Here is a 19138-nt window from a genome sequence, read left to right as displayed (position 1 = left end):
AACTGGCTGGGGCAGCAGAGTAACTGGCTGGGGCAGCAGAGTAACTGGCTGGAGCAGCCGAGTAGCTGGCTGGGGCAGCAGAGTAACTGGCTGGGGCAGCTGAGTAGCTGGCTGGGGCAGCAGAGTAACTGGCTGGGGCAGCAGAGTAACTGGCTGGAGCAGCAGAGTAGCTGACTGGGGCAGCAGAGTAACTGGCTGGGGCAGCAGAGTAACTGGCTGGAGCAGCAGAGTAACTGGCTGGGGCAGCTGAGTAGCTGGCTGGGGCAGCAGAGTAGCTGGCTGGGGCAGCAGAGTAGCTGGCTGGGGCAGCAGAGTAGCTGGCTGGGGCAGCAGAGTAGCTGGCTGGGGCAGCAGAGTAGCTGGCTGGGGCAGCAGAGTAGCTGGCTGGGGCAGCAGAGTAACTGGCTGGAGCAGCAGAGTAACTGGCTGGAGCAGCAGAGTAACTGGCTGGGGCAGCAGAGTAACTGGCTGGGGCAGCAGAGTAGCTGGCTGGGGCAGCAGAGTAGCTGGCTGGAGCAGCAGAGTAGCTGGCTGGGGCAGCAGAGTAACTGGCTGGGGCAGCAGAGTAACTGGCTGGGGCAGCAGAGTAACTGGCTGGGGTAGCAGAGTAACTGGCTGGGGCAGCAGAGGAACTGGCTGGGGCAGCAGAGTAACTGGCTGGGGCAGCTGAGTAACTGGCTGGGGCAGCAGAGTAACTGGCTGGGGCAGCAGAGTAACTGGCTGGAGCAGCAGAGTAACTGGCTGGAGCAGCAGAGTGACTGGCTGGGGCAGCAGAGTGACTGGCTGGGGCAGCAGAGTGACTGGCTGGGGCAGCAGAGTGACTGGCTGGGGCAGCAGAGTGACTGGCTGGGGCAGCAGAGTGACTGGCTGGGGCAGCAGAGTGACTGGCTGGGGCAGCAGAGTGACAGGCTGGGGCAGCTGAGTAACTGGCTGGAGCAGCAGAGTAACTGGCTGGGGCAGCATAGTAACTGGCTGGGGCAGCAGAGTAGCTGGCTGGGGCAGCAGAGTAACTGGCTGGAGCAGCAGAGTAACTGGCTGGGGCAGCAGAGTAACTGGCTGGGGCAGCAGAGTAACTGGCTGGGGCAGCAGAGTAACTGGCTGGGGCAGCAGAGTAACTGGCTGGGGCAGCAGAGTAACTGGCTGGGGCAGCAGAGTAACTGGCTGGGGCAGCAGAGTAGCTGGCTGGGGCATCAGGGTAACTGGCTGGGGCAGCAGAGTAACTGGCTGGGGCAGCAGAGTAGGTGGCTGGGGCAGCAGAGTAGCTGGCTGGGGCAGCAGAGTAACTGGCTGGGGCAGCAGAGTAACTGGCTTTGGCAGCGCGGTAGCTGGGGGGCTGTGCGGCACAGGCACAGGGGGACTGTTGGTCGGGGATCCACGATGAGGTCGCGGGGTCCGCGGGAAACGAGGTGAGGCTGCGGAAGGAAACTTCCATAGTGGTAGCAGCCTCCACAGTAGTGTCTAAGTCCTGGGCCCACCTTTTCTAGCCGTCTTTGGCGCACATAGTTAGACCTAAGGCCCGCCACGAAAACGCCCCGCACAGCAAGCTCCCTATGTTCAGCCGCGGTAACGGCTTGATAATTACAGTCATTGGAAAGATCGTTCAATTCCCTTACAAACTCGTTTCTGTAGGCCGCTGACGGCGAGTCGTAAACACGTGGCGTGCATAAACCTCGTTAATGGGCCTAACGTACATTTTGTCCAATATTGCCAGCGCTGCGGTGTAAGAACCGGTCGGATTTAGCTGTGTGGAGATTCTGTGGCTTACCCTCGCGTGCAGTAGGCTGAGTTTTTGTTCCTCCATTGTTCCGGCGGTGCTGGCTTCTGCCAGGTAGGCTTTAAAACATCTCAGCCAGTGGGAAAAAATTTCCTTAGCCTCTGCATCCTGCGGGTCGAGTTCTAGGCGTCCGGGCTTGAGGGCTGCTTCCATGATTTCTTCGACTGTTTCCTGAGTAGATTAAATTGTTGGAACCAACAATTCTACGGACACGTGCTTGTAGGATTAGAATAGCGGTTTTAATATACTCACAACAGAGCCAATCTATTAGCCATTGAACTTTCGGTGAACTGGCCGGCTGACCATGTGGCACTGATCTTTATACAGCAGCTTCCGGGGGAGGAGTCCTGGGCAGAGCCAAGGGAGAAGCCCCGTACACCTCGAGCATTCCCAGAGCTACTCCCCCTGGAGGACAGGTAGTGCAACTGCACTTACAATACAGACACATGTATATACAGATTACAATCCGGTGTGAATCACATTCACCACACCCCTCTCCCCCAGCACCCTGTGTTACTGACTGTATCTGTACTGATATTAATCCAGCTCCCTCACACTGTCACTCAGTAACCCCTCTCCCCCAGCACCCTGTGTTACTGACTGTATATCTACTGATGTTAATCCAGCTCCCTCTCACTGTCACTCAGTAACCCCTCTCCCCCAGCACCCTGTGTTACTGACTGTATCTCTACTGATGTTAATCCAGCTCCCTCACACTGTCACTCAGTAACCCCTCTCTCCCAGCACCCTGTGTTACTGACTGTATCTCTACTGATGTTAATCCAGCTCCCTCACACTGTCACTCAGTAACCCCTCTCCCCCAGCCCCCTCACACTGTCACTCAGTAACCCCTCTCCCCCAGCACCCTGTGTTACTGACTTTATCTCTACTGATGTTAATCCAGCTCCCTCACACTGTCACTCAGTAACCCCTCTCCCCCAGCTCCCTGTGTTACTGACTGTATCTCTACTGATGTTAATCCAGCTCCCTCACACTGTCACTCAGTAACCCCTCTCCCCCAGCACCGTGTTACTGACTGTATCTCTACTGATGTTAATCCAGCTCCCTCATACTGTCACTCAGTAACCCCTCTCCCCCAGCCCCCTCACACTGTCACTCAGTAACCCCTCTCCCCCAGCACCCTGTGTTACTGACTGTATCTCTACTGATGTTAATCCAGCTCCCTCACACTGTCACTCAGTAACCCCTCTCCCCCAGCACCCTGTGTTACTGACTGTATCTCTACTGATGTTAATCCAGCTCCCTCACACTGTCACTCAGTAACCCCTCTCTCCCAGCTCCCTTACACTGTCACTCAGTAACCCCTCTCACCCAGCACCCTGTGTTACTGACTGTATCTCTACTGATGTTAATCCAGCTCCCTCACACTGTCACTCAGTGGCCCCTCTCCCCCAGCACCCTGTGTTACTGACTGTATCTCTACTGATGTTAATCCAGCTCCCTCACACTGTCACTCAGTAACCCCTCTCACCCAGCACCCTGTGTTACTGACTGTATCTCTACTGATGTTAATCCAGCTCCCTCACACTGTCACTCAGTGGCCCCTCTCCCCCAGCACCCTGTGTTACTGACTGTATCTCTACTGATATTAATCCAACTCCCTCACACTGTTGCTCAGGACCTGTGAGTGTTCGAGGTGCTTTCACTGTTTAATAATGTATAAATCCCATGGGGGAAATAGCAATGAAAATGTGACCATTAAATTTAATTGGAAGTCATTGAAACTGGTCTTTAAAGGGCTGGCGAGTCTGGCTTTTAAAGGGTGTCCTGTTTCTGCTCAGCATTAACAATCTGTGTCAGGAAGTGAGAGGGGAAAAGGAGCAATCATGACCCTCAGCAACCTCCCAAACACTCCGCTGCCTGCTCCCCCAGACACTGTTACAAAAACACCCGACATTGCGGGAACATTGGACATTTAACAGGTTAATTCAGTGGCTGCTTTATGCTGCCCGCTGGTGGGAAGTCCCTTCAGCTGGGAGTGGGAAGGTTCAGTCACACTCTCCAGGGGCTTGTGTGTGGCGTCTGGGCTGACACTGTGTTGGGGGGGGGGGGGGGGGGGGGGGGGGGGGGGGGGGCTGCACTGTCAGAGCTGCGATGGTCTCTCACATCCCGTGGCCCGTGGTTTGAAGAAGGGCGGGGGATTCCTGCTCCATGTCCTTGTGACGATTCACCCCTCTGATAACGTTTCTCTGGGTATGATCATATTGCTGTCCATGAGATCTTGCTGTGCACAGATTTGCTGCTGCGTTTCCTGAATCTCGGCAGTGACTGCATTTGAAAGGCACTTACTGTGATGGAGGATAAACAGGAACCTTTTGCCTCTCTCCTCCCCAGAGGATGGAGTTGGTTGCTTGATCAATCAGGGGGTCAGGGGTTATGGGGAGAAGGCAGGCGAATGGGGATGAGAAAAATATCAGCCGTGATTGAATGGTGGAGCAGACTCGATGGGCCAAGTGGCCTAATTCTGCTCCTATATCTTATGGTCTTATGGTTACGGAACAGAGGGCACTGCCCCACCCTCTCCCTAGCTCCTCGCTGAAACGCTGGTGGGGACATGTGTTGTAATGGGAGACGGCTCTGCAGAACCACTGAGTGATCAGCAGGCTGTCGGGAAACAGGGGCCCTCCCTGCCATTATCTGGATATCTGCTTTCCGTGGACAATGGATTTCTTAACTTATGCCCCCAGCCCCTCCATCACCAGCCTCCTGCTGTGAACATCAACTTTGCCGCTCACCTGTTGGTCTGCTAGTCCGGCCCAGCAGGAAGACCTCTCTCCTGAAACCTTCCAAAAGTGGGGGCTAGCCTATCGATGGCAACTCACACCATCAGTATCCCCTGTTTGAAAAATATTCCCTTTGAGTCATTCAGAAATAAACAAGTCGCATTTTTATCAATTCACGACCTCGGGGTAACCCGAGCGAGTTGTCAGACAATTAAATACTTTCTAAAGCGTGGTCGCCGCTGTAATATCAGAAATGCACAACAAGGTCTCACAAACAGCAATGATAATCATCTTTATCATTGCCACAAGTCGGCTTACATTAACTCTGCAATGACGTTTCTGTGAAAAGCCCCTAGTCACCACATTTCGGCGCCTGTTCGGGTACACAGAGGGAGAATTCAGAATGTCCAATTCACCCAACAGCACGTCTTTCGGGATTAGTGGGAGGAAACCGGAGCACCCGGAGGAAACCCACGCAGACACGGGGAGAACGTGCAGACTCCGCACAGACAGCGACCGAAACCGGGAATCGAACCTGGGACCCTGGCGCTGTGAAGCAACAGTGCTAACCACTGTGCTACCGTATTTACTCCAATGAGGTAATGGCCGGATAATCTAAGGGTTAAATATTGGTCAGGACGCTGGAGAATTCACCTGCTTTTCTTCTCAAAAGAGCAGCTGCAGGTTGGACAGATTGCCGGAGATTCTATCGCATCATTCTTGAAGAATCCCGTGCCTCAGAGACTGGGGCGAACTGGGAGACATGGGCTTGTCCCTCAAGAGCCAGTCCCCAGCGTCTGGTGACCTCCGGCCCCACTGTTTACGGTCAGGGTTTGACACAAAGTGACCTGTCGGCTTCGGAGCTGTAGCAGCAGATTGCACAGTGAGATCGTCACGCAGCAATGTCAGTCAGCTGACTTACTGTCCAGGGCTTGTGTTGGCGATCATGGAGCTCGGCGCACACACACACACACACACACACACAGGAGCAGATCCTGATGACACCGCGCTGCAGTAGCTGGAGAGGTCAGCGGGTCAGAGGTTAAGCAGTCCCGGAGTGCAGGCGGAGGTCAGGTTAGGTTAAGTACATAAGCGATCGACTGAAAGTAAAGCATGCTGTGAATACTGAAAGAGGCGAAGGCCTCAGTTGACATGTGAGAGAAAACGTGGGTTCTGCTGTCAGGAGAGAGATTCTTGGGCTTTCCAACTGTCCAGTGTTATCCTGCAACTTCCAGAAATGAATCTGTAGGAAACGGCTGTGAGCAAAAATCAATCCAAAAACTGTCTTTTTAGCTTGAAGACTCCTCATTCATTCCAATAAAATTGAGGGGAAGATAAAGGGCTGTTTGAGCGGCTGGGGAGGAGGAATGATGTGAAGGAATCTCCAGCAATCTGTCCTCATTGGCAATGAGAATGTGGAGGCCAGAGGAAAACACTGAAGATAAATCACATCCTGCTGAAGTGACGGGGAATTAATAACCTGTACCGGCTTGCTGTTTTACAGCCAGACATTTATTCCAGTTCCTTTCCAATCTCGCCCAACGACAGCAGTTTTAACACATAAAGCAAGGGGCTGGAGAAGCATAAAGAGGAGAATCTGACACCGAAGCAGGAAGCAGATATTTGAGTTCCTGGTGCAGGTGGCTTGATGATAGCTGCTGGGTTTGCGAAGGGTCACAGCTGATTTGTTCCGTGTCTTTTCTTTCTGCAGGGACCTGAAGAATAATCTGATCAGCACCATCCAACCCGGGGCGTTCCACGGCCTTCCGGCACTCAAACGACTGTGAGTGATTCTCATTGTACTGGAGAGTGGGTATTATGGCAGTGCTGAACCCCTCACCCTGCACTCCCCATGGACCAACCCCACACTCCCCAACTGCACACTCCCCAACCCCACACTCCCCAACCCCACACTCCCCATTGACCCCACACTCCCCATGGACCCCACACTCCCCAACCCCACACTCCTTAACCCCACACTCCCCAACTGCACACTCCCCAACCCCACACTCCCCATTGACCCCACACTCCCCAACCCCACACTCCCCAACCCCACACTCCTTAACGCCACACTCCCCAACTGCACACTCCCCAACCCCACACTCCCCATGGACCCCACACTCCCCATGGACCCCACACTCCCCATGGACCCCACACTCCCCAACCCCACACTCCCCATGGACCCCACACTCCCCAACCCCACACTCCCCAACCCCACACTCCCCATGGACCCCACACTCCCCAACCCCACACTCCCCAACCCCACACTCCCCAACTGCACACTCCCCAACTGCACACTCCCCAACCCCACACTCCCCATGGACCCCACACTCCCCATGGACCTCACACTCCCCATGGACCAACCCCACACTCCTCATGGACCTACCCCACACTCCCCAACCCCACACTCCCCATGGACCTACCCCACACTCCTCATGGACCTACCCCACACTCCCCAGCCCCACACTCCCCATGGACCTACCCCACACTCCCCAACTGCACACTCCCCAACCCCACACTCCCCATGCCCCAACCCCACACTCCCCATGGACCAACCCCACACTCCCCATGGACCAACCCCACACTCCCCAACCCCACAATCCCCAACCCCACACTCCCCAACCCCACACTCCCCAACCGCACACTTCCCAACCCCACACTCCCCATGGACCAACCCCACACTCCCCAACCCCACACTCCCCATGGACCTACCCCACACTCCCCCGCCCCACACTCCCCAACCGCACACTCCCCAACCCCACACTCCCCAACCGCACACTCCCCACCGCACACTCCCCATGGACCTACCCCACACTCCCCAACCCCACACTCCCCAACCCCACACTCCCCATGGACCCCACACTCCCCATGGACCTACCCCACACTCCTCATGGACCTACCCCACACTCCCCAACCCCACACTCCCCATGGACCTACCCCACACTCCCCAACTGCACACTCCCCAACCCCACACTCCCCATGGACCAACCCCACACTCCCATGGACCAACCCCACACTCCCCATGGACCAACCCCACACTCCCCAACCCCACACTCCCCATGGACCTACCCCACACTCCCCAACCCCACACTCCCCAACCCCACACTCCCCAACCCCACACCCCAACCCCACACTCCCCAACCGCACACTTCCCAACCCCACACTCCCCATGGACCAACCCCCCACTCCCCAACCCCACACTCCCCATGGACCTACCCCACACTCCCCAACCCCACACTCCCCAACCCCACACTCCCCAACCCCACACTCCCCACCGCACACTCCCCAACCCCACACTCCCCATGGACCCCACACTCCCCATGGACCCCACACTCCCCAACCGCACACTCCCCAACCCCAGACTCCCCAACCCTACACTCCCCAACCCCACACTCCCCAACCGCACACTCCCCAACCCCACACTCCCCATGGACCCCACACTCCCCATGGACCCCACACTCCCCAACCGCACACTCCCCAACCCCACACTCCCCAACCCCACACTCCCCAACCCCACACTCCCCATGGACCCCACACTCCCCATGGACCCCACACTCCCCAACCGCACACTCCCCAATACCACACTCCCCAACCGCACACTTCCCAACCGCACACTTCCCAACCCCACACTCCCCATGGACCAACCCCACACTCCCCAACCCCACACTCCCCATGGACCTACCCCACACTCCCCCTCCCCACACTCCCCAACCGCACACTCCCCAACCCCACACTCCCCAACCGCACACTCCCCACCGCACACTCCCCATGGACCTACCCCACACTCCCCAACCCCACACTCCCCAACCCCACACTCCCCATGGACCCCACACTCCCCAACCACACACTCCCAAACCTCACACCCCAACCCCACACTCCCCAACCCCACACTCCCCAACCCCACACAACCCATGGACCAACCCCACACATGGACCCCACACTCCCCAACCCCACACTCCCCAACCCCACACTCCCCATGGACCAACCCCACCCTCCCCATGGACCTACCCCACACTCCCCAGCCCCACACTCCCCATGGACCTACCCCACACTCCCCAACCCCACACTCCCAACCCCACACTCCCAAACCCCACACTCCCCATGGACCAACCCCACACTCCCCATGGACCCCACACTCCCCAACCCCACACTCCCCATGGACCAACCCCACACTCCCCATCGACCCCACACTCCCCAACCCCACACTCCCCATGGACCAACCCCACACTCCCCATGGACCCACACTCCCCATGGACCAACCCCACACTCCCCAACCCCACACTCCCCAACCCCACACTCCCCATGGACCAACCCCACACTCCCCATGGACCCCACACTCCCCAACCCCACACTCCCCAACCCCACACTCCCATGGCCCAACCCCACACTCCCCAACCCCACACTCCCCATGGACCTACCCCACACTCCCCAACCCCACACTCCCCAATACCACACTCCCGAACACCACACTCCCCATCCGCACACCCCAACCCCACACTCCCCATGGACCTACCCCACACTCCCCCTCCCCACACTCCCCAACCGCACACTCCCCAACCCCACACTCCCCAACCGCACACTCCCCATGGACCAACCCCACACTCCCCAACCCCACACTCCCCAACCGCACACTCCCCAACCCCACACTCCCCAACCCCACACTCCCCAACCGCACACTCCTCAACCCCACACTCCCCAACCGCACACTCCCCAACCCCACACTCCCCAACCGCACACTCCCCAAACCCACACCCCAACCCCACACTCCCCAACCCCACACTCCCCAACCCACACTCCCCAACCCCACACTCCCCAACCCCACACTCCCCATGGACCAACCCCACACTCCCCATGGACCCCACACTCCCCAACCCCACACTCCCCAACCCCCACACTCCCCAACCCCACACTCCCCAACCCCACACTCCCCAACCCCACACTCCCCAACCCCACACTCCCCAACCCCACACTCCCCAACCCCACACTCCCCATGGACCAACCCCACACTCCCCATGGACCCCACACTCCCCAACCCCACACTCCCCAACCCCACACTCCCCATGGACCTATCCCACACTCCCCAACCCCACACTCCCCAACCCCACACTCCCCAACCCCACACTCCCCAACCCCGCACTCCCCAACCCCACACTCCCCATGGACCAACCCCACACTCCCCATGGACCCCACACTCCCCAACCCCACACTCCCCAACCGCACACTCCCCAACCCCAGACTCCCCAACCCTACACTCCCCAACCCCACACTCCCCAACCGCACACTCCCCAACCCCACACTCCCCAACCCCACACTCCCCAACCCCACACTCCCCAACCCCACACTCCCCAACCCCACACTCCCCAACCCCACACTCCCCATGGACCCCACACTCCCCATGGACCCCACACTCCCCATGGACCCCACACTCCCCATGGACCAACCCCACACTCCCCATGGACCAACCCCACACTCCCCATGGACCCCACACTCCCCAACTGCACACTCCCCAACCCCACACTCCCCATGGACCCCACACTCCCCACCCCCACACTCCCCATGGACCCCACACCCCAACCCCACACTCCGCAACCCCACACCCCAACCCCACACTCCCCAACCCCACACTCCCCAACCGCACACTCCCCAACCCCACACTCCCCAACCCCACACTCCCCAACCCCACACTCCCCAACCCCACACTCCCCAACCCCACACTCCCCATGGACCAACCCCACACTCCCCATGGACCCCACACTCTCCAACCCCACACTCCCCAACCCCACACTCCCCAACCCCACACTCCCCAACCCTACACTCCCCAACCCCACACTCCCCAACCGCACACTCCCCAACCCCACACTCCTCAACCCCACACTCCCCAACCGCACACTCCTCAACCCCACACACCCCAACCCCACACTCCCCAACCCCACACTCCCCAACCCCACACTCCCCAACCCCACACTCCCCATGGACCAACCCCACACTCCCCATGGACCCCACACTCCCCAACCCCACACTCCCCAACCCCACACTCCCCAACCCCACACTCCCCATGGACCAACCCCACACTCCCCATGGACCCCACACTCCCCAACCGCACACTCCCCAACCCCAGACTCCCCAACCCTACACTCCCCAACCCCACACTCCCAACCGCACACTCCCCAACCGCACACTCCCCAACCCCACACTCCCCATGGACTAACCCCACACTCCCCAACCGCACACTCCCCAACCCCACACTCCCCATGGACTAACCCCACACTCCCCAACCGCACACTCCCCAACCCCACACTCCCCATGGACTAACCCCACACTCCCCAACCGCACACTCCCCAACCCCACACTCCCCATGGACCAACACCACACTCCCCAACCCCACACTCCCCATGGACCCCACACACCCCAGCCCCACACTCCCCAACCCCATACTCCCCAACCCCACACTCCCCATGGACCAACCCCATACTCCCCATGGACCCCACACTCCCCAACTCCACACTCCCCAACCCCACACTCCCCAACCCCACACTCCCCATGGACCAACCCCACACTCCCCATGGACCCCACATTCCCCAACCCCACACTCCCCAACCCCACACTCCCCAACCCCACACTCCCCATGGACCAACCCCACGCTCCCCATGGACCCCACACTCCCCAACCCCACACTCCACATGGACCAACCCCATGCTCCCCATGGACCCCACATTCCCCAACCCCACACTCCCCAACCCCACACTCCCCATGGACCAACCCCACACCCCATGGACCCCACACTCCCCAACCCCACAATCCCCATGGACCAACCCCACACTCCCCATGGACCAACCCCACACTCCCCAACCCCCACTCCCCATGGACCCGACACTCCCCAACCCCACACTCCCCATGGACCCCACACTCCCCATGGACCCCACACTCCCCAACCCAACACTCCCCATGGACCCCACACTCCCCATGGACCCCACACTTCCCATGGACCCCACACTCCCCAACCCCACACTCCCCATGGACCCCACACTCCCCAACTCCACACTCCCCATGGACCAACCCCACGCTCCCCATGGACCCCACACTCCCCAACCCCACACTCCACATGGACCAACCCCATGCTCCCCATGGACCCCACACTCCCCAATCCCACACTCCCCAACCCCACACTCCCCATGGACCAACCCCACACCCCATGGACCCCACACTCCCCAACCCCACAATCCCCATGGACCAACCCCACACTCCCCATGGACCAACCCACACTCCCCAACCCCCACTTCCCATGGACCCGACACTCCCCAACCCCACACTCCCCATGGACCCCACATTCGCCATGGACCCCACACTCCCCAACCCCACACTCCCCATGGACCCCACACTCCCCATGGACCCCACACTTCCCATGGACCCCACACTCCCCAACCCCACACTCCCCATGGACCAACCGCACACTCCCCATGGACCCCACACTCCCCAACCCCACACTCCCCATGGACCCTACACTCCCCAACCGCACACTCCCCATGGACCCCACACTTCCCATGGACCCTACACTCCCCAACCCCACACTCCCCAACCACACATTCCCCAACACCACACTCCCCATGGACCAACCCCACACTCCCCAACCGCACACTCCCCAACCCCACACTCCCCATGGATCCCACACTCCCCAACCCCACACTCCCCAACCCCACACTCCCCAACCCCACACTCCCCAACCCCACACTCCCCATGGACCCCACACTCCCCATGGACCCCACACTCCCCATGGACCCCACACTCCCCATGGACCAACCCCACACTCCCCATGGACCCCACACTCCCCAACTGCACACTCCCCAACCCCACACTCCCCATGGATCCCACACTCCCCACCCCCACACTCCCCATGGACCCCTCACCCCAACCCCACACTCCGCAACCACACACCCCAACCCCACACTCCCCAACCCCACACTCCCCAACCCCACACTCCCCAACCCCACACTCCCCAACCCCACACTCCCCAACCCCACAGTCCCCATGGACCCCACACTCCCCATGGACCCCACACTCCCCATGGACCCCACACTCCCCATGGACCAACCCCACACTCCCCAACCCCACACTCCCCATGGACTAACCCCACACTCCCAACCCCACACTCCCCATGGACCAACCCCACACTCCCCAACCCCACACTCCCCATGGACCCCACACTCCCCATGGACCCCACACTCCCCATGGACCCCACACTCCCCATGGACCAACCCCACACTCCCCATGGACCCCACACTCCCCAACTGCACACTCCCCAACCCCACACTCCCCATGGACCCCACACTCCCCACCCCCACACTCCCCATGGACCCCACACCCCAACCCCACACTCCGCAACCCCACACCCCAACCCCACACTCCCCAACCCCACACTCCCCAACCCCACACTCCCCAACTCCACAACCCCACACTCCCCAACCCCACAGTCCCCATGGACCCCACACTCCCCATGGACCCCACACTCCCCATGGACCAACCCCACACTCCCCAACCCCACACTCCCCATGGACTAACCCCACACTCCCAACCCCACACTCCCCATGGACCAACCCCACACTCCCCAACCCCACACTCCCCAACCCCACACTCCCCAACCCCACAGTCCCCATGGACCCCACACTCCCCATGGACCCCACACTCCCCATGGACCCCACACTCCCCATGGACCAACCCCACACTCCCCAACCCCACACTCCCCATGGACTAACCCCACACTCCCAACCCCACACTCCCCATGGACCAACCCCACACTCCCCAACCCCACACTCCCCATGGACACCACACTCCCCACCCCCACACTCCCCATGGACCAACCCCACACTCCCCAATCACACACTCCCCAACCCCACACTCCCCATGGACCCAAAACTCCCCAACCCCACACTCCCCAACCCCACACTCCCCATGGACCCCACACTCCCCAACCCCACACTCCCCAACCCCACATTCCCCAACCCCACACTCCCCAACCCCACACTCCCCATGGACTCCACACTCCCCATGGACCCCACACTCCCCAACCCCACACTCGCAATGGACCCCACACTCCCCAACCCCACACTCCCCATGGACCCCACACTCCCCATGGACCCCACACTCTCCAACCCCACACTCCCCAACCCCACACTCCCCATGGACCAACCCCACACTCCCCATTGACCCCACACCCCAACCCCACACTCCCCAACCCCACACTCCCCAACCCCACACTCCCCATGGACCCCACATTCCCCAACCCCACACTGCCCATGGACCCCACACTCCCCAACCCCACACTCCCCATGGACCCCACACTCCCCATGGACCCCACACTCCCCATGGACCCCACACTCCCCAACCCCACATTCCCCAACCCCACACTCCCCATGGACCCCACACTCCCCAACCCCACACTCCCCAACCCCACATTCCCCAACCCCAACTTCCCAACCCCACACTCCCCAACCCCACACTCCCCATGGACCCCACACTCCCCAACCCCACACTCCCCATGGACCCCACACTCCCCAACCCCACACTCCCAATGGACTCCACACTCCCCAGCCCCACACTCCCAATGGACTCCACACTCCCCAGCCCATCACTCCCCATGGACCCCACACTCCCCAACCCCACACCCCAACCCCACACTCCCCGTGGACCCCACACTCCCCAACCCCACACTCCCAATGGACTCCACACTCCCCAGCCCCACACTCCCCGTGGACCCCACACTCCCCAACCCCACACTCCCCAACCCCACACTCCCCAACCCCACACTCCCCAACCCCACACTCCCCAATCCCACACATAACAAATATTATTATATTATTACACCGACCTTTCCTTTGATTTACGACCAGTCCTACTTCGTGGCATTTCAAAACCCACGGACATGTTTCCATCATGGATGGTCATTTACCCAGAAACTCTGCTGACTTTGTGCAGCATCTCTTTGTCACCTGCCCACCGGCTGTACCTCGCGTATTGTAATGATCTTTATTATTGTCCATTAACACTGCAATGAAGTGACTGTGAAAAGCCCCTAGTCGCCACTTTCATGTTCGGGTTCACAGAGAGAGAATTCAGAATGTCCAATTCAGCACGGGCCGGATTCTGCCAGCTCGGGGCCGACCAGAGAACCCCGGCAACCGGGCCCGGCCAGAGAACCCCGGCAACCGGGCCCAGCCGGAGACCCCCGCAACCGGGCCCAGCCGGAGAACCCCCGCAACCGGGCCCAGCCGGAGAACCCCCGCAACCGGGCCCACCCGGAGAACCCCCGCAACCGGGCCGGGCCGGAGAACCCCCGCAACCGGGCCCACCCGGAGAATCCCCGCAACCGGGCCCAGCCGGAGAACCCCCGCAACCGGGCCGGGCAGAGAACCCCCGCAACCGGGCCGGGCAGAGAACCCCCGCAACCGGGCCGGGCCAGAGAACCCCGGCAACCGGGCCGGGCAGAGAACCCCCGCAACCGGGCCGGGCAGAGAACCCCCGCAACCGGGCCGGGCAGAGAACCCCCGCAACCGGGCCGGGCCAGAGAACCCCGGCAACCGGGCCCACCCGGAGAATCCCCGCAACCGGGCCCAGCCGGAGAACCCCCGCAACCGGGCCCAGCCGGAGAACCCCGGCAACCGGGCCCGACCAGAGAACCCCGGCAACCGGGCCCGGCCAGAGAACCCCGCAACCGGGCCCAGCCGGAGAACCCCGGCAACCGGGCCGGGCCGGAGACCCCCGGCAACCGGGCCGGAGAACCCCCGCAACCGGGCCGGGCCGGAGAACCCCGGCAACCGGGCCGGGCCAGAGAACCCCCGCAACCGGGCCCGGCCAGAGAACCCCGGCAACCGGGCCGGAGAACCCCCGCAACCGGGCCGGGCCGGAGAACCCCGGCAACCGGGCCGGGCCAGAGAACCCCCGCAACCGGGCCCGACCAGAGAACCCCGGCAACCGGGCCCGGCCGGAGAATCCCCGCAACCGGGGCCGGGCAGAGAACCCCCGCAACCGGGCCGGGCCGGAGAACCCCCGGCAACCGGGCCCAGCCGGAGAACCCCGGCAACCGGGCCCAGCCGGAGAACCCCCGCAACCGGGCCGGGCCGGAGAACCCCCGGCAACCGGGCCCACCCAGAGAACCCCCGCAACCGGGCCCACCCGGAGAACCCCCGCAACCGGGCCCGGCCGGAGACCCCCGCAACCGGGCCCGACCAGAGACCCCGGCAACCGGGCCCAGCCGGAGAACCCCCGCAACCGGGCCCAGCCGGAGACCCCCCGCAACCGGGCCTGACCAGAGAACCCCCGCAACCGGGCCCGGCCAGAGAACCCCCGCAACCGGGCCGGGCCGGAGACCCCCCGCAACCGGGCCCGGCCGGAGAACCCCCGCAACCGGGCCGGGCCGGAGAACCCCCGCAACCGGGCCCACCCGGAGAATCCCCGCAACCGGGCCCAGCCGGAGAACCCCCGCAACCGGGCCCGGCCGGAGAACCCCCGCAACCGGGCCCACCCGGAGACCCCCGCAACCGGGCCGGGCCAGAGAACCCCCCGCAACCGGGCCCACCCGGAGAATCCCCACAACTGTGCCCGGCTGGAGAACCCCCGCAACCGGGGCCGGGCAGAGAACCCCCGCAACCGGGCCGGGCAGAGAACCCCCGCAACCGGGCCGGGCCAGAGAACCCGGCAACCGGGCCCAGCCGGAGAACCCCGGCAACCGGGCCCGACCAGAGAACCCCGGCAACCGGGCCGGGCCGGAGACCCCCGGCAACCGGGCCGGAGAACCCCCGCAACCGGGCCCAGCCGGAGAACCCCGGCAACCGGGCCGGGCCGGAGACCCCCGGCAACCGGGCCGGAGAACCCCCGCAACCGGGCCTGGCCGGAGAACCCCGGCAACCGGGCCGGGCCAGAGAACCCCGGCAACCGGGCCGGGCCAGAGAACCCCTGCAACCGGGCCGGGCCAGAGAACCCCCGCAACCGGGCCCGACCAGAGAACCCCGGCAACCGGGCCCGGCCGGAGAATCCCCGCAACCGGGGCCGGGCAGAGAACCCCGGCAACCGGGCCGGGCCGGAGAACCCCCGGCAACCGGGCCCAGCCGGAGAACCCCGGCAACCGGGCCCAGCCGGAGAACCCCCCGCAACCGGGCCGGGCCGGAGAACCCCCGGCAACCGGGCCCACCCGGAGAACCCCCGCAACCGGGCCCACCCGAAGACCCCCCGCAACCGGGCCCGGCCGGAGACCCCCGCAACCGGGCCCGACCAGAGACCCCGGCAACCGGGCCCGGCCGGAGAACCCCCGCAACCGGGCCCGGCCAGAGACCCCCCGCAACCGGGCCCGGCCAGAGAACCCCGGCAACCGGGCCGGAGAACCCCCGCAACCGGGCCCGACCAGAGACCCCCGCAACCGGGCCCGGCCAGAGAACCCCGGCAACCGGGCCCGGCCGGAGAATCCCCGCAACCGGGGCCGGGCAGAGAACCCCGGCAACCGGGCCGGGCCGGAGAACCCCCGGCAACCGGGCCCAGCCGGAGAACCCCGGCAACCGGGCCCAGCCGGAGAACCCCCGCAACCGGGCCGGGCCGGAGAACCCCCGGCAACCGGGCCCACCCGGAGAACCCCCGCAACCGGGCCCACCCGAAGACCCCCCGCAACCGGGCCCGGCCGGAGACCCCCGCAACCGGGCCCGACCAGAGACCCCGGCAACCGGGCCCAGCCGGAGAACCCCCGCAACCGGGCCCGACCAGAGACCCCCCGCAACCGGGCCCGGCCAGAGAACCCCGGCAACCGGGCCGGAGAACCCCCGCAACCGGGCCCGACCAGAGACCCCCGCAACCGGGCCCGGCCAGAGAACCCCGGCAACCGGGCCCGGCCAGAGAACCCCCGCAACCGGGCCGGGCCGGAGAACCCCCGCAACCGGGCCGGGCCGGAGAACCCCCGCAACCGGGCCGGGCCGGAGAACCCCCGCAACCGGGCCCGGCCGGAGAACCCCAGCAACCGGGCCCGACCAGAGAACCCCGGCAACCGGGCCCGGCCGGAGAACCCCGGCAACCGGGCCCGACCAGAGAACCCCGGCAACCGGGCCCACCCGGAGAACCCCCGCAACCGGGCCGGAGAATCCCCGGCAACCGGGCCCGACCGGAGAACCCCCGCAACCGGGCCCGACCAGAGAACCCCCGCAACCGGGCCCACCCGGAGAACCCCCGCAACCGGGCCCGGCCGGAGAACCCCCCGTAACCGGGCCGGGCCGGAGAACCCCGCAACCGGGCCGGAGAACCCTGGCAACCGGGCCCGACCAGAGAACCCCCGCAACCGGGCCCGACCAGAGAACCCCCGCAACCGGGCCCACCCGGAGAACCCCCGCAACCGGGCCCACCTGGAGAACCCCCGCAACCGGGCCCAGCCGGAGACCCCCCGCAACCGGGCCCGGCCGGAGAACCCCCGCAACCGGGCCCAGCCGGAGAACCCCCGCAACCGGGCCCGACCAGAGAACCCCCGCAACCGGGCCCGACCAGAGAACCCCCGCAACCGGGCCCGACCAGAGAACCCCCGCAACCGGGCCCAGCCGGAGACCCCCCGTAACCGGCCCGGCCAGAGAACCCCCCGCAACCGGGCCCGACCGGAGAACCCCCGCAACCGGGCCGGGCCGGAGAATCCCCGCAACCGGGCCGGAGAACCCCCGCAACCGGGCCGGAGAATCCCCGCAACCGGGCCCGACCGGAGAACCCCCGCAACCGGGCCGGGCCGGAGAACCCCCGCAACCGGGCCGGGCCGGAGAACCCCCGCAACCGGGCCGACCGGAGAACCCCCGCAACCGGGCCGGGCCGGAGAATCCCCGCAACCGGGCCGGAGAATCCCCGCAACCGGGCCGGAGAATCCCCGCAACCGGGCCCGACCGGAGAAACCCCCGCAACCGGGCCGGGCCGGAGAACCCCCGCAACCGGGCCGGGCCGGAGAACCCCCGCAACCGGGCCAGGACGCCCCGACGCCGGCAGAGAATTGGCGCCATTGTCGCCGCCGCATTTGGCGCGGCCCCGGTTGCGGGCCTCTGCTCCCGGCTGTCCCGCCAATTCTCCGGCCCAGGTGGGCCGAGTGGCCGCTCCAGAAAGGCAGAGTCCCGCCAGTGTCGGCCACACCTGGTCGCAGTCGGCAGGAACTCTGCAGGCAGGGTCCCGGGTGTGAGGGGCTTCAATCAGGGCCCATCAATCGGCGGGCCTACCTCTCGCTCCCCCGGCCTATCTTCCTGCCCGCCGGCCCCTCAATCCCTGCACCACGTTACGTCGGGGCCGGCGCATTGAGGGTGGCCACCGCGCATGCGCGGGTTCCAGGGCACCCAGTTGGCACCGGGATGGGAGGCTGGAGCGGCACGAACCGCTCCAGCACCCTGCAGGGGGTCAGAATCGGTACTCCCAGCGGCCAGTTCACGCCATCGTCACACGCGACGGCGTGTCTGACCGCGTGAACACTCTGCCGCGGAATGGGAGAACCCCGTCACACGGCTTTCGGGACTTGTGGGAGGAAACCGGAGCATCCGGAGGAAACCCACGCAGACACGGGGACAACGTGCAGACTCCGCACAGTCACCCAAGGCTGGAATAGAACCCGGGACCCTGGCGCTGTGAA

At 63.6% G+C, this 19138-nt stretch overlaps 1 protein-coding gene across 1 annotated transcript in view; it reads left to right on the top strand.

Annotated features, from left to right (window-relative positions):
- The window catches only part of LOC119957293 (adhesion G protein-coupled receptor A2-like), a 153458-nt gene that overhangs the window by 117040 nt on the left and 17280 nt on the right, over window positions 1-19138 (top strand). The window contains exon 3 of the mRNA XM_038785130.1: window positions 6230-6301. Coding sequence (XP_038641058.1) covers window positions 6230-6301 — 72 coding nt within the window. The remainder of the gene's footprint in view (window positions 1-6229; window positions 6302-19138) is intronic.

Source organism: Scyliorhinus canicula, chromosome 26 (assembly GCF_902713615.1).
Source record: "Scyliorhinus canicula chromosome 26, sScyCan1.1, whole genome shotgun sequence".
NCBI lineage: Eukaryota > Metazoa > Chordata > Chondrichthyes > Carcharhiniformes > Scyliorhinidae > Scyliorhinus > Scyliorhinus canicula.
This window is presented reverse-complemented; position numbering and strand designations above follow the sequence as displayed.